The sequence below is a fragment of the Calonectris borealis genome, chromosome 2, assembly GCF_964195595.1.
Source record: "Calonectris borealis chromosome 2, bCalBor7.hap1.2, whole genome shotgun sequence".
NCBI classification, from domain to species: Eukaryota; Metazoa; Chordata; class Aves; order Procellariiformes; family Procellariidae; genus Calonectris; species Calonectris borealis.
In genome coordinates, this window is record NC_134313.1 from 115208555 (window position 1) to 115223285 (window position 14731).

A 14731-nucleotide genomic window follows, 5' to 3' on the forward strand; every position below is an offset into this window, starting at 1 on the left:
GCTGTTGAGGAGAAGTGTACATCCAAAATTTCCTGTAATTCTTCATTGTATGTTAAATCCTGTTTTTTGAGCATAGAAATTATTGATCTTGTGAAATGCACCTCCTGCTGACCAGATGCCACATTTGCAATGTCTATTTTATGATCTACCTGATGTAAGATCCCACTGAGGTTAACATCAGTGTGAGCAGAATTGCTCCTGATAACAACTGATTGACAAGTTTGTGCAAAGTATCTTACATGTGGTTTTACAGTCAGGATTCTCAGTTCAACTGAATGTTGAAAATTATTAAATCCGCTTATCCTTGTGTGCTATGTAACAACTGTTGAGCCAGTGGCACTAAACAGGATACCTGATGGAACCTTTCTCTGACAAGAATGTGGAACTTAAGGCTAAATTAGGCTGCAGGGTACTATTCATTTTAGCCTTTCTGAGGTTCCTTCAGTGATTAGAGAAAAATAGGCTTTTCTGGAGGACATTGCAGGAGCTTTACTGGAGGTGATCTGAATTGCCTGCTTAGAGTAAACAGCCTTAATTCTGGGGGGGAAGTCTGTCAGCAAGTGTGCTGGTGGTGACAAGAAAGTGCGAACAGTTATCAATGCAGCTTTTAACCACCTGGCATTCAGTTTGCAAGGCTTCCTGGATAATATAATTAACAAGAAACTGGAAGGCAGAGCCATCTTCCTGAATCTGCGTAATGATTGCTTTTCTTCTCTATGGCTGCCTCCCTCTGCCCTTTCCCGCTGCTGAAGACATGATGTGTTTTTAATTTTAAAAGCACTCAACTTCCAAACTGTATAAGTTGAGATACCATATCTTTTATATTGTCTTAGGTTAAACAGCTGGAAGATCTTCTGCTGCATCTTGCTGTAGCACCTCATCTTGTGTCTGTAGACTATTAGATTTTAGACTCAGAAATTTGTAATTGTGTATGAAAGGACCAACATTTGGCTCTTAATCTCTATTAGATATAGGGATAAATGTTAGATGTGTCTTCTTAATAAGAAACTCATGTGGACAACATTACAAAATTTCTGCTCCTGATTTTTTCCCTATACAATCACAAATGTAGATTTATGCATCCCTCAACCTCGAATAAAAAAGAATGATACATTTGTGCAGTCCACGATATAAATGATCATTCCAAAAAGGATCCACGTAAATGACCTTATTCTGTATGGTAGGAAAGATGATGGCTTAAAGGACTCTTCAGCAATGTTTTTTGAGCCCATTAGCTTTCAGAAAACCTCCTTGATTTTAACTTGTCCAAAATATGTATCAGCAAGATACAAAGGCAAATGCACAAGACTAGCAGTTGCTTGTTATAATCTAATGTTATGCTGCTCTGTAGATCACTGTGATTAAATATTGTGTTAATAAATGAGATATTTCTTTTAAGCGTGCTTAATAGATTGTAATAATTCATTAGGGACTCTGTTAGGATAAGAAATGAATGAGCTGAATGCGGGCATCACACAGCATTTATAATATGCCCTATAGTGGCTCATGATAAAACAAACACTAGGGAGTAGCTTTCCGGATTTGCCGGTGAGGATAACAGCCCTGCAAAGCAGTGTTTGCCCCTTTAGCCTCCCTCCATCAAAGAGGGGAGTTCAGTGATTTTTGAAATGTGCAAAGAAAAGGGGGATCAGAGTGTTTAAAACATGTTAAACATGACTTGTTCAATTGAGAACCCTGGACCTCGAGCACTATATCTCTATGTAACAGGATTTGCTTCTGGCAAGGAATCTCATCCTGCTCCCTGCGGGGTCCTTGTCATATCAGCTGCATTATCATGTTCTTAAAAACCGGAAAACTGCAAGGGATGTCTCCTGGTGACTACCCCAGCGCTGCAAAGGGGACTGGGGAAAAGCACCGTAGATCCTGGGGGGGATTTTGTTTATTTTGGCTGCTGAGGTTGGCATGTTGCAGATCTGGAATTGCAGTTCTCTAGCAGTGCGAGGTAGAGGTCTTGTCTGTGCATTGGCCATTTCATCAAATGTACCTTAATGACACAAAAAGTGTGGGATGGAAAGACCTTTCTTAGAGTGGATCGCCACAGATTTTATTTTAAAAATGACCAAGCAAAGCTAAGCTTACAAATCCTTGTAATCAATGGGAAACCTGTTTTATCTTTTTCTTTATTTTATTTACTTTTCTATTTTTAGTTGTACTTCTTTTCTCTGTAAGGAAGGTTCATCACCAGTGAACATACTTAGGCGTAAGAACTAGGGCAGCTTCAGATTCTGCGTTGTTGACCCTCAGGGACCTGAAATCCTGAGGAAGACCTTGAATCCTTAATATCCTTATTTTCACATAGCAGTTACTGTTTGAAAGAATGAAAACACAAACTAGTTATTAAGTTAAATCTTCTTTTGTTGTGAATTAAAACTGGTAATGTCAAGGTATTCCTTTTCATGTACCTTTCATGCACTCTGATTTATTGTCATAAAGAACATTTTAAAACTTCAGAAAGATTGATCTTTACCAATTAAATTTGTATTTCTCCTAGGTTTGGAGTGGAATTAAACTATTAAGTGCATTTATCTCTTTTCTACCTTTACAGAAATGTGATGAACTTTGGGAAGACTTCCATCAAAAACTGGTGGATGGGTCATTGTTGACCTTGGATACATATCTAGGACAATTTCCTGATATCAAAGTACAGTGTTGATTTCCTATAAAGGACAATCTGTAAAATTACTGTTGAGTCATAAAATAAATAGAAAATGAAATTACAAGCAAAGAAAAATAAAAAAAGGGGGGGAGGTGGAAGTCATTCTCTTCTGAAATGTAAAAGATGTTGTTCTGTAAGTAAATCCCTGACATCAGGCTGCACTAATTTTCCAAGTGAACAAAAATTTTTTTCATGCAGTAGTATTTGGAAGTAAATTAGCCTTTGTAGACAAAACTTTTATAATGTTTTTTTCCTGCTGCTATTTATTTGGTATGAGATAATTCTCACTGACTTCAACAGGGACACATCAAGCTCTTCAGCTGTTAAAATGCCAGACAAATTACAAGATGAAAGGCAGGCCTTTTATTATTGGCTAGATGCACCTGTGGGTATCTAAATATCTTTCTCTTAACTAAGCCATGGTTCCTGTCTTTTAATTAGTTATAAAAAGATTTTGTAATACACATCAGGAGGGACTGTTATGCAGGTTCTAGCTTCTCCCAGATGCCTGTCCAGTGTACAGACCAGGGACATAGTTGCTAAATGAAAAGTGTGGACTTAAAGAATCATTACAGGTGAGAGGTAGATACTTTTATATTTGAATGGGATTTTGTGAACATAGCTGGAAATTCTTTGTGATGGTTTATAATTGAGTAGGTATCACACAGTCATCCCCTTTGTCGTTTACATCAGGGGTTAATACCAAATAAAAAATCCCAACATTACTGATGCTCAGTCTCAAAATTGATCATAAATCAAACCGTGCTTATGCCCTCTCAGTATGTGGAATTTACTTATAATATACAGCTTTGTAAATTCAGTATATATCAAGGGACTTTTTTTTTTTAGTTATAAAAGAATTATAGCAGGTAAATTAGAATTCCTGTTATCTTAGAATTCCAGTTATCTTAGTTATGTGTCAGAGCAAATATACTGAGAAGTATATTTTAAGCATTTTTCCAACTCTAGAAAAAAATTACGTTAATTATTCATTAAATTTGCACACTATATATAAGGGAAAAAGATGGTGTTACCATGAGTTTAACAGGTCCACTTATTCTGGAGAATGAGACAAGTCTTGCATAACATTGATATCTCACTTCTAAGGCCTGTAAGCCCTACACCCACAAAAAACCCTTTCAAACCATCTGTAAATGGATTCCTTATTTAAAATAAGGTGACTAGTTTGTCTCTTTTACCATGCCCATGTTCCTGTATGATATTATAGTAAGTCAGATATGAACGGCAGATGAGGGAAAATAAAAATATATCAAAAACTTGAATGACAACTTATGTAAAATAGCTTTTAAAAAAGCAGCATTTGTGCTGACTTTCATTTCTACCTCTGTACAGACTCGCATTGCAAAACGAAGCAGAAAGCTGGTGGACTACGACAGTGCAAGGCATCATCTAGAAGCCCTGCAGAGCTCAAAAAGAAAAGACGAGGGCAGAATTACCAAGGTAGCACACTAAGAAGGATGCTGGCAGAAGACATCAGGAGCTTGGGTGGCATTTGTTTCTGTGCAGAGACTGAGTACAAAGTTTCTCTTCTTTTTCCTCTCTCAGAAATGGAACTAGCAATATCCTTAAGCATAGATGTGTATTAAGTATTTTGGTGGGTGGGGAGGGTGCGCTCAACCTCTTTGAGGAGTGAGTCCCGTTTGACCCCTAACTTCCTCTCTTGATGAGACTGAGGGGACAGCAAGTCCTGTGTTGGACTGTGTGGTGTGGGACTGAGTCACATCCTTTTTTAATAAAAATTGTAAAAGACCCACAAAAAATGCACAAAACCAACTTATGCAGGTTTTGCTATATCATAGCAGTTGCAGAAGTCACCCTGTTTCATTTTGTTTTAGGCAGAAGAAGAGTTTCAAAAAGCACAGAAAGTGTTTGAAGAGTTTAACACTGATTTACAAGAAGAGTTGCCATCTCTGTGGTCACGGTAAGCCTAGGCAGATACTGTCTGGAAGGCCTAAAGGGGGACTAAGGGAAGGGAACCAGGGGATTTTAACGTGCTGATAGAAAATGTTTTGATGGCTTCTTGAAGATCCCATCCATTGTCCTTTTGAAATAATAACAGGGAAAATACCTGCAAGTGATCCAAAATTATACTTATTGTACGTGTATTTATGCTTATTTCTTTCAGTGTATCTTGGCACTTAAGATTCTTTATCATATCTTCATTCTGAGGTGCAAAAAGGTCTCCATTTTATGGATAAAGAACTGTGGCAGAGCACAGAACAGCTGATCATGACCACGACCCACTGCTTCCATCACCTTTCTCAGAAATCTTGGTGATGGATACCTGATCCTTTCAAGGAAAAAAAAAATGCCACTCGTTAATAAAAAGGATCAAATGTTTCCACTGTCAAATGTAACCGTACAGAGCAGGTACACTGTTTTCTAGAAGATTTGCAGTGGGTCTATTTCTAGGTCATTTTTCTGTAAAAGGTTGAAATGAAGAACCTTACCAATGTATAAAGATTTCATGGTAGTTGTCGTTTCCAAATTCCTATAAAGTATTACCAAAGCTGTAGAAGAAGGGGAAAATAATATTATAACTACTTCAGAATACACATTTCATAGTTTTGTGCTGACTATGTCTGCGACGTAAAAGCATTTGGTGGCATAGATTATTCATTTGGGATGTATAATCATAGACTGTGTTTATACAGAAAATCCAGACAAAATGAACAGGAGAACAAAAGCAGTAGAAAAATAAGCATCTCATTAGTGTGCTATATACTTTAACAAATGACTGTCTGGAGTCGAAGTGTGTTGTGAGTCACTGAAGTACCCTTTGTCTTCTCTGCCTTCTAAATCAAATTCTGTTAAATTTCAGATCAATAGAGGGGTTTCCTGCTGTGTTTCTGCCTATTTCAGTTGAAAACCTTCTTACCACTTCAAGATACTTATTTTATGGGCTTACTGAAAGTAAAACTGCATATGAATGATTTAGAGTAAGGGCGCTTTTATTTCAGTATGTGTGTTGCCCACTAACTAGTCTCAGGGAAAGGTAGAATTTAATTTGAGCAGTAGGCATAATTTATAAAGCAGTTACTTTCAGAGTCCTTTTTTTTAGTTACTACAATTCTTCAGGAAGAAAATGACCCATTGAGTTGACATTTTGCAGGCTTATTCTTATGCCAAAGGTGATTTTTGTGAATAAAAGTTTGGAGAAATTACACGTGAAAGTTTTAAATAAGAAAAAGAATAATTCAAAACCTAAGAAAACACCTTCTACTTTCGAAGTGTATACAAGAGGTATGTAGTCACTCGCTCCAAGCAAGCAGATTTTTGACTGCATGTGCAAAAATGTCTAGTCTATATTAGAAACTATTTTCTCTTGCAAACATATGCGTGTATTTCAGGGCTGATTTCTTTAAGGAGGGCTGAGCATGGGACACCCACCCCCAGGCCATACTGAGCTGTATACCTTAAAGCTGCCGCCAGACACACCTGCATCACCTAGGTGCCGGAGTGGTGCCTCTCTCCTTTCAGTCAATGGTTGCCTGCTGTCCGGTGGGAGACGGGGTGCCCAGAGCACCTTGCCTTCCGTGTGCTTGTGCCACACTCGTGCCAGTCCTTTTCCAATCTTCCCCTTATCTAAAACAAGCTGAAGGCCCCCGCTGTGGAGTAGTCTCAACTTGGTTCACGCTGTGTGGTGTGAAATATGATGGTTCTTAACACAAACAGAAGTAGTCATGAACGAACTAGTCTGAAATATTGACTTTCGATCCAATTTGCTTTGCTGAGAATAATAATCAAGAATGTTGCTTGTAGTCTGGAAAAAAATTAATTAATTTTCCTTTCTGGCCCTCCCATCCCTATCTTTCATTCTCTTTTTCCTTTCTTTGTGCCATCCTCGGTAGACGAGTTGGCTTCTATGTGAACACCTTCAAAAATGTATCCAGCCTCGAAGCCAAGTTTCACAAGGAAATAGCTTTAGTGAGTAAAAATGAATATCTCATGTATAATGTATTATATGATATGCATAACAGCAAGCAAATGTCTTGTAATGCAGCAGTAAAAATCTAGCAGAGGCACACATGAGAATTTGCCCTACATACAGATTTGTAACATAACCTTTGTATTGGTTTCTGCTTGTCATTTTTGTACTCTCCTTAAGGAAAGGGCAGCCCATACAATTTTGGATTATAGTGCATTACCAGTTGTAGCGCTAAATTCACTTTCTATTTTGATAACTTCTCCATTCTTTTTAGCATACTGTTGCCTTCAGTATTTTTTCCGTGTCCAATTGCTAAGCATCTCATTGCTTTAATCAGTACAAGAAAAACATGTCAAGCATTCCCTTCAAGACGGCTATATACATTGTCAGCAATGCAACGTTATACCTGGGACTATTAAGCAAGTTGAGCAGTTCCAGTGAAGAACTTTTGAATGTACCTTGCTAAATGGTAGTGTATTATCTGTAATAACCTACTAATAGGAACAAAAATGGTATGGAAAACTCACTTGACTGAAGTCCCATGTAAATTTGGGTTAGGTTTTTGAGGGGAAAACATGAATCTTCTCGGCTACCCATGTTGCTTTAAACTTTAGGCCACTTCCTTCATCAGAGATCGGGTAGCAGTCAGTTACACTTATAAATTTGTTCTCTGAAAACCAGCTTATATTTTTTAAGAACTGTTGTTATATTTGATTCTATGGATTTTGATAAGTTTCCGCTTAGGCTTTTGATATACTTGGCACTGGGTAGTTTTGGAAGGATCTATATGCCATTTTAAAGTTATCAGATTATATATTATCAGGTTATCAGTTATCAGACCAGATTTATCACCTGTGTGTTTTAATCATGGCTATAGTGCTTCATATAAACTCAGGCAAGTGTTTTGTTTCCTCAGCTATGTCACAAACTATATGAAGTGATGACGAAGCTGGGAGATCAGCACGCAGACAAGGCCTTCACCATTCAAGGGGCACCAAGGTGAATTTATTGCTTTTTTTAATGAATTGCATTGCAGTAGGCTTTGTGGGTTTCAGCATACGTAGTAATCACCTACACCATGAGTAGCAATTGCTGCACAACACGGTCACTGGGTTTTATTGTTCAGGATACTAGAAGAAGGTACCTTGGATGAAGTTCTCAACATGAATATAGGTGCAAAACTTCCTTCACCACCCACTTATTTTTCCTTTCAAAAAATGAATAAAGGCCAGATTCTCAGCTGTCGCAATTTACCTTGGTTCATTTTAGACTGTTATACCAATTTGCACCAGCGAAGTATATAGCTCATTTATTCTTAGATGCTTAGTCTACAGCAATGTTCCTCTCATAAACTTTTTTAAAGCCTTGAAATATTTAGATGTGTTTTTAGCTCCTAAAGGCATATGATTAGGTGAGAATCCCAACCTTTTTAAGTGAGCTTTTATCTTTTCTGCTCTTGGGGAAAAGTCAAGAACTGTGATCTGAGAGTGCATCATAAAAGCTGAAAAACTGAAGTAAAAAGAATGTCACAAAATACCGTATTTTTAATGACTTTCAAAAGAAATCTTGTCTTAAAATAAAAACAAAAGCAAAAAAAGTTTAAAATTAGATGGTGCTTTCTTAAGGTCAGTGGATGTCAGTGCAGTATTTCTGATTTTTTGCTTGCAACAAATGTAGCCTTGTGCCATAATTTGATCTCTCGGTACTGTAATAGTGATAGGCAGAAGAGGCTGAGATTATAAAACAGTGAGATTTATCAAAACACAATGATATTTAGAGAGAATACATAAATCCTCAATTTCCAGCCAATCCCAGCTCATCAGAAGCAGTCAGAACAATGTTGTAGCTGCTGCTAATTTGCCCTCAAGCTGGACCCAGATTAGCAACAATTAAAACTGACCAAGCAACATAACATCTGCCCCAAATATATGGCTGATATTTCTACATTTGTTTTGGTCTCACTTAGGAAGAACAAAAAATATAATATTGAACCTTCTGACCTAATGCAAAATTCAGAACTACTTTATTAAGATTGTGTCAAAATTTTTTGTTTTGGATTAGTTCAGTGTTAATCCATGCTCATATATACTTACACACTGCCCCCAAGGAGTTTTTAGCTCATGCATCATCACTTCCAGCCCCTTTAGGATGGGCTCACGAGCTGGACTATGTTTCCATAAAGCATTTGTAAAATACTTTTATCGGATGAAAAATAATGTAGTTTTGGAAAACTGCAAGCAGTTTTTGTAATAAACAGGTATTTTGTCTACCTATGTCCCCTAGACCACGTCCAGCATGCACATGCTCGTTCCCAGTGAATTACTCTTTCTGTCAATGAGAGAAAAAAATAATTCTTGCTGCAAATGAGTACACATAGGTTAATGCGGTATGATCTTCTTAACTAATTTTAAAAATGCTTTTAAAAAATATGTTATTTTTTTAATTACCATGTTACTCTCTTTTGCTGTACTGTTCACAGAGCCTTATGTGAAAACTGGATAGATTTTGTCTTCCATTATTAGTTATGGTGCTCTAAAAGTCTATTCAGGAGTGGGTCTTTGTAAGATAGAACAGCTTTCCTTTTTAGATACATGAGAAGGAGATACTAGACAAGCACAGTACTTCATCTTTCCTTTAAAGAACTGTATAAAAAGAAACATCTTAAAAACTTGAATGCTATTGATACTCTGTCCTGAAGGCAAATATTGTACTTGGGAAAGAAATTTCTTAATAACTGCTTTTTCTTTCTTTTTTAATATTTCCACAGAAAGAGGTGGTGAGTGTGAGCTAAGTCTGTCCTTTCCAAAGAACAAATTTTTCTTGTGTTAGCATTAGGAACATGTTTATGGTGTGGTCTCCTCAATCAGGTAGCGCTTCTGTTCTCCCTGAAGATGTGTAGGAGTCGCTCTTCTCTTACCGAGTACTGTGGTCGTTGAGTGCCGTAGTTTATAGCCTCCGCAAGTTGTAAGCTTTCAGCATTTCTAGGTAGCTGAATATGTCTCAGTGTTTGTACCAGGTCCTTTCATGGGAAGGGCAGATCCTTTCTCAGGACTTCATCAGATCTTTTCTAAGTATCAGCAGAGCTCTGCTGAAGTTGCTTGACTACTGCTTGTTTATAGTTGTAGTGAGTCGTCCCTCTAAATAGTGATACCCTCATAATAATCTTGGTTGTGTTTTATTTTATTTGAAGTTGCTGAGCTTTTAAAATTATTTACATTATTCATTGTTATGCCTTCCCTGGGATTTTTATCTTTAGAGCCTTTTATTCTGAGAACTGTGTGAAATGAAGACAATAATTCCATCTCACATTTTATGATCATTACAAACTTACAAATGAAACATTATTTCAAATACAGAATCTGAAAAAATGCACGTACTCTGTTTTCCTCAAGTTATAATGAACAGGTAAACAGATGTTTCAAAAATCAAGATCACTCAAAATTAAAACTTCCTTTGACGCTGTAGATCACTGAATTTTCATTGAATTTAATTGCAGTTTTAGTTTTAGTCATTATATAATGGCTCAGTTCGTCTCCAGTGTGTGCTGCATTTTGTGGTCACTGGCATTACATCAGGGACACAGTTCAACTATTGCATCAGGCTGTCAAGGTAATAAGTCAGCATGATATGTATGTCCTCGCCATTGCTTTGTTTCTGTCTAGTGATTCAGGTCCACTCCGCATTGCAAAAACACCGTCACCGCCAGAGGAGGTCTCTCCCCTGCCTAGCCCCACTGCTAGTCCCAATCATATGCTGGCACCAGCATCTCCGGCACCAGCCCGGCCTAAGTCACCCACACAGGTAAGCGGAAACCTAACAGGAGAAACTGGCCTGTTGTGCAGTGAAAGATAGCTGAGATGACGTATATGGCGGATTTTTCATCTCGGCTGTGACTGAGAAATGACAGGGAGGCCACTGGCTCTGTTGCACTCTGTTCTGTTCATTGGTTGTTCATCCCTGCGTCACGAGCATGGGTGGAAAGTGGTTTTTATATAAGGGAGAATGAAGAAAATTTAAGGTGCCCGGTGAGCTGGGGGGAATTGCGGTGACAAAGCAAAACACTTCTTAAAAAGTTGCATAGTCTCTAAGGACCCATATCCCAGCAGTGATAGTTTGAAAAATCTATTTCTAAAGCCTCCTCGTGAATTTCAGTACATTATATATTTCTGCTCCTCATTCATCTTCAAATTTATGCTTACCCTGGAAAAAAATTAGCCAGTGAGTATCACTGGTCTGGCCAACCTCTAAAATAGTAAATAATAGAGCTAGCTTAAATACTGCTGTGATGATTACTGATAATTAAAGGCTTATTGGTTGTTATTAACGCTGGATTGAGAAGTTTGACACTGTTGGAGTCACTGGAGTCATTTCTATTCTCACCAGTATTGGTGAAATAGGAATCAGTTTCATGCATCAGTTTCATCTGTAGCATAGGAGTTGTACGTGATACTTCATGAACATATCAAAAACTTGTGTTGATGTTACTGATGTTTTCAGAATTGGGATAACTTCTGTGCTGATTGCTATTTCTATGGTGGGAGAACAACAGAAGACATTTAGTTTTGCATTTAGTTACATGTGAGCACGCTTGTTTTCTCTGGTCTCCCAAAATGTGACACCTCACTGCCTATTCATCTGGTAAGACTCAGTTTAGTCTTACTGGTGCCAACGGTGTTATGTCACTACACCACCTGAGGATTCTTTGTGGAATTTTTTTCTTGTTTTTTTGACAGATTTTAAAATTATCCAATAGTATTTGGTATTATTCCAAGCAATTAGTTTGTCATAGTTAGGTGAAACTCTGGAGAGCAGGGGCAATTAGTAACCTAAGCGCCTTTGAGGTGCTGTGGTTCCCAGAGATGATGTGGTCTTAGCATTAAGTAGGCTTTAAAGGCAGCGACAGGTGGGCAGGGACAAAATCCCAAAGCTAAACAGGAATGGACTTAAGAAGCCAAAAAGCTGCAGAGGCCTGGTTCTGTGCAGCATCGCCATTCCAGCTATGGGCTGCATAGGAGAAGAAGGGTCTTGCACTGTATGCCCGTCACAGCAGAAAAAAATCAGTTAAGAAATGCCTTTGTATGAAATCTTAAACCCTGAGCTGGAATGAGTTTGAAACATAGAGTTGTTTTGCTTTTGCCACAATGTTTGTTTCAAGGCATTTGGTGGTGAACAACCAAACAGTTCCTTTCAACCCATGGCTTATTCCCACATTTAAGGTGAAACAGCAGAGACAAAAACCTAACACAAATTGTTTAGGCCTAGCTTAAAGCTCTTTCCTTTATCCCTGAACATAGTCTGTGACATTTTTGCTGTCTGCCTAGCTGAGGAAAGGTCCGCCAGTCCCACCACTGCCTAAGCTCACACCCACGAAGGAGTTGCAACAGGAGAACATCATTAACTTCTTTGACGACAACTTTGTCCCAGAAATCAATGTGACGACCCCATCACAGGTAAATTTCAGAGGATGGTGTATGGGTCCAACCTTGCAATCACCCGAAGTTCTCCAAGATAGTGGCCTTGGGGCTGATCTCCGTGGGGAGGGAGGGTGCATGTAGAAGGCAGAGGCACAATTACCATTTTATGTTATCTTGAAAGGGTCACACATACGGTGTTTTATCTTTGAATAGGCCACTCATAATAACTGAAAAGGCTGACATTGCTAACATATTGAAAAAAATTAGAGATTTCCTGAGAGACCTGACTAAAAATACTGCGCAGCAGCCATGTTTGTGATTTAACTGCATCCAGGTTGCATTACAAGCCGAGAGTTCATCTAAGACACTTTTTTTCTAATCCTAAGCATCTCAAGTGGCACTTTACAGTGATCCTTCATTATTTCTGTTTCTTCCATCAAAATCATAAAAGTATTCCTTTTTTCTTTTGAGTGATTGAAAGAAAATGGAACTTGGCTGTTTTAATTAACTTTTTGCAGGTATAAAAGGCTGCTCAAGCTAGATTATTCATTCACTTGGTTTTGACTCATAGAAACTTTAGTTACACAGCAGAGAAGTGATCAAAATTACTTTTATCTCATTATTATGAAATTACAAAATTTTAAAAATTGCATATAACAAATAGAAAAGCCAGAGTTGTGTAAAATAAGTCTGTATAATTTGTATTCAGTTATTCAGCTTTCATGCAGTTATGGTAACTGCTGGTCGTTCAATAATGGAGCCTTTCTATGATGGTAATTACAACTCTGAAATCTGAGCCTGTGTCTGATAGACTGGGGAGAAATATGCAGATCTGAAGCTTATGCAGAATGTTTATGAATTTTTGTTTTCGTGTGAATTATTGTTTTTGTACTAATTCATTTGACAACACAGGAGAATGTAGGCACAGCAATGAAAAACAAAATTATTTTAGAGAATTTGAACATGTGATGTTTTGTTTTCTTGTGGAGGGGAGGAAAAGGCATTGCCGTCCATAGGGATATATTTGGAAGAGAAAATAGTTATTTATAGTTAAGTCCTCAGGCAATTAAAGAATTAACGGCAGTTCCCAGTATGCAGCCGCTGCTGGGCCCTCCTGCTGAAGGGAGATTACAGGTCTGTTGCATCATTGTACCCTGACTTCATGGGAGTTATCACTCTGGCAGCGTGAGCCTTGACATCCCTGGTAAGAGTCGATGTAACCTGTGCTAGATGTGGCCCCCTGCATTAAATGCTGTACCCACCTGTCAGGCCAGCCAGGGAAGCAGAAATGGAACCGGTTTGCTTTTCCATTAAGAGCTGGCACTGGAACAGGGCTTTAAATAAGTGTAAGACACATTTCCAGAATCTTTACGTCCTTTCTACGAGAGACTGGTATAAAAATGGAATGGCATAATAAAGGCGGGGCGTGCTCCTGAGACCTGATATCTTTCCCTTGTCTCTCAAGGAAAAATTGGTCTCCCTTCAGTGAGTGATTTATGTCCCTCCTTCCTCCACAGTCAATGACCTGGGAATAACCTAAGCTATTCCCTGGCCACCTTCTCATGAATCATCTGCACTTCTCCCTCCACAAAAGCCACCCCCATCACTAAAGCATCCTTACTGTATCTGAGGTCTCTGAGTATGTACAGGCATACCCAAATAGTGTGATGTATAGGTTTTATATCCTACTGTGAGAGAACCAGTTATGAAAAGATATTTCATGAAATCCACAGGAAACATGGACTTCTTATTCCTCTTGGTGCTTATGGCATCTCCTGTACTCCCAGAGCCCTTGTTGGGCAGTATGGAGGAAGCTATAGAGCCTGCAGAGCCCTCTAATGGTGCAGGACTTCCCAAAGGACCACCACTGGTGTCCCTGGCACCGTGCTCACACAGAGGCACAAAACCAACAGGCTGATGAATAGAGCTTTGCTGCTTTAATCCCATGTTTCAGAGTGGATTACAAACAGGCCGAACACTTTTCTCCCCTGGAACACAAACAGCCTGGAATTGTTGTTCGTCTTTCTTTACCAAGCAGTACCAATACATTCAGTGTTGTGCAAGATGCTGAAAGACAGTTCTGCTTGATGCTGTTGAATATTTTGGCCCTGATTCAACAAAGCAGTTCACACTTCCAGTTTATTCATTGTTAAGAATGGATTTAGTTACTGCTAAGTAAAAGAAAGAGGTGAGAAGATGTGGTATCTGGATAACCAGATGAAAGGATCGTTTAGAAACAAGTGTTCCTTGCTTTATTTCTTGTTTTCTTCACATCACATTGCTCCCTAGCATCCAGTTACTAGCTTGGACATTGTAGGCCTTTATAATATGCTCCCTCCAGGTACTTAACTTGTCTGAGTGTCTGACAGCACTGAAGTGAACAACCCATATGGGCTAGGGCTATTTTAAGGCTTGTACAGACTGTATGCAGAGAGGGGGTGGCAGTTCTGGTGGTCCTTGCAGGTTTCTTGTGCCTTCTCCATCCCTTGTGTGTACATGTCCTCTAAGAGGTACAGCCTTGCTTCTGCCACAGCTTCCTCCTTCAAATATGGCACTTATTCATGCTTTGTCATGCTATCATGGAATTAACACAGGATGATTGACAGGCTTTCCTGTCACAGCTTTCTGCCTTATCGAGGGATTTCTTGAGGTTCCTGTTTCTTCTAAATTTCCACCTAACGTGATACTCAG

The 14731-nt window shown here is 38.6% G+C and overlaps 1 protein-coding gene across 1 annotated transcript in view; it reads left to right on the forward strand.

Moving 5' to 3' along the window:
* AMPH (amphiphysin) overlaps nt 1–14731 on the forward strand; it is a 127084-nt gene that overhangs the window by 80034 nt on the left and 32319 nt on the right. The window contains exons 5-11 of the mRNA XM_075142998.1: nt 2567–2662; nt 4031–4138; nt 4534–4619; nt 6550–6625; nt 7543–7625; nt 10289–10427; nt 11948–12076. Of these exons, the coding sequence (XP_074999099.1) occupies nt 2567–2662; nt 4031–4138; nt 4534–4619; nt 6550–6625; nt 7543–7625; nt 10289–10427; nt 11948–12076 (717 nt within the window). The remainder of the gene's footprint in view (nt 1–2566; nt 2663–4030; nt 4139–4533; nt 4620–6549; nt 6626–7542; nt 7626–10288; nt 10428–11947; nt 12077–14731) is intronic.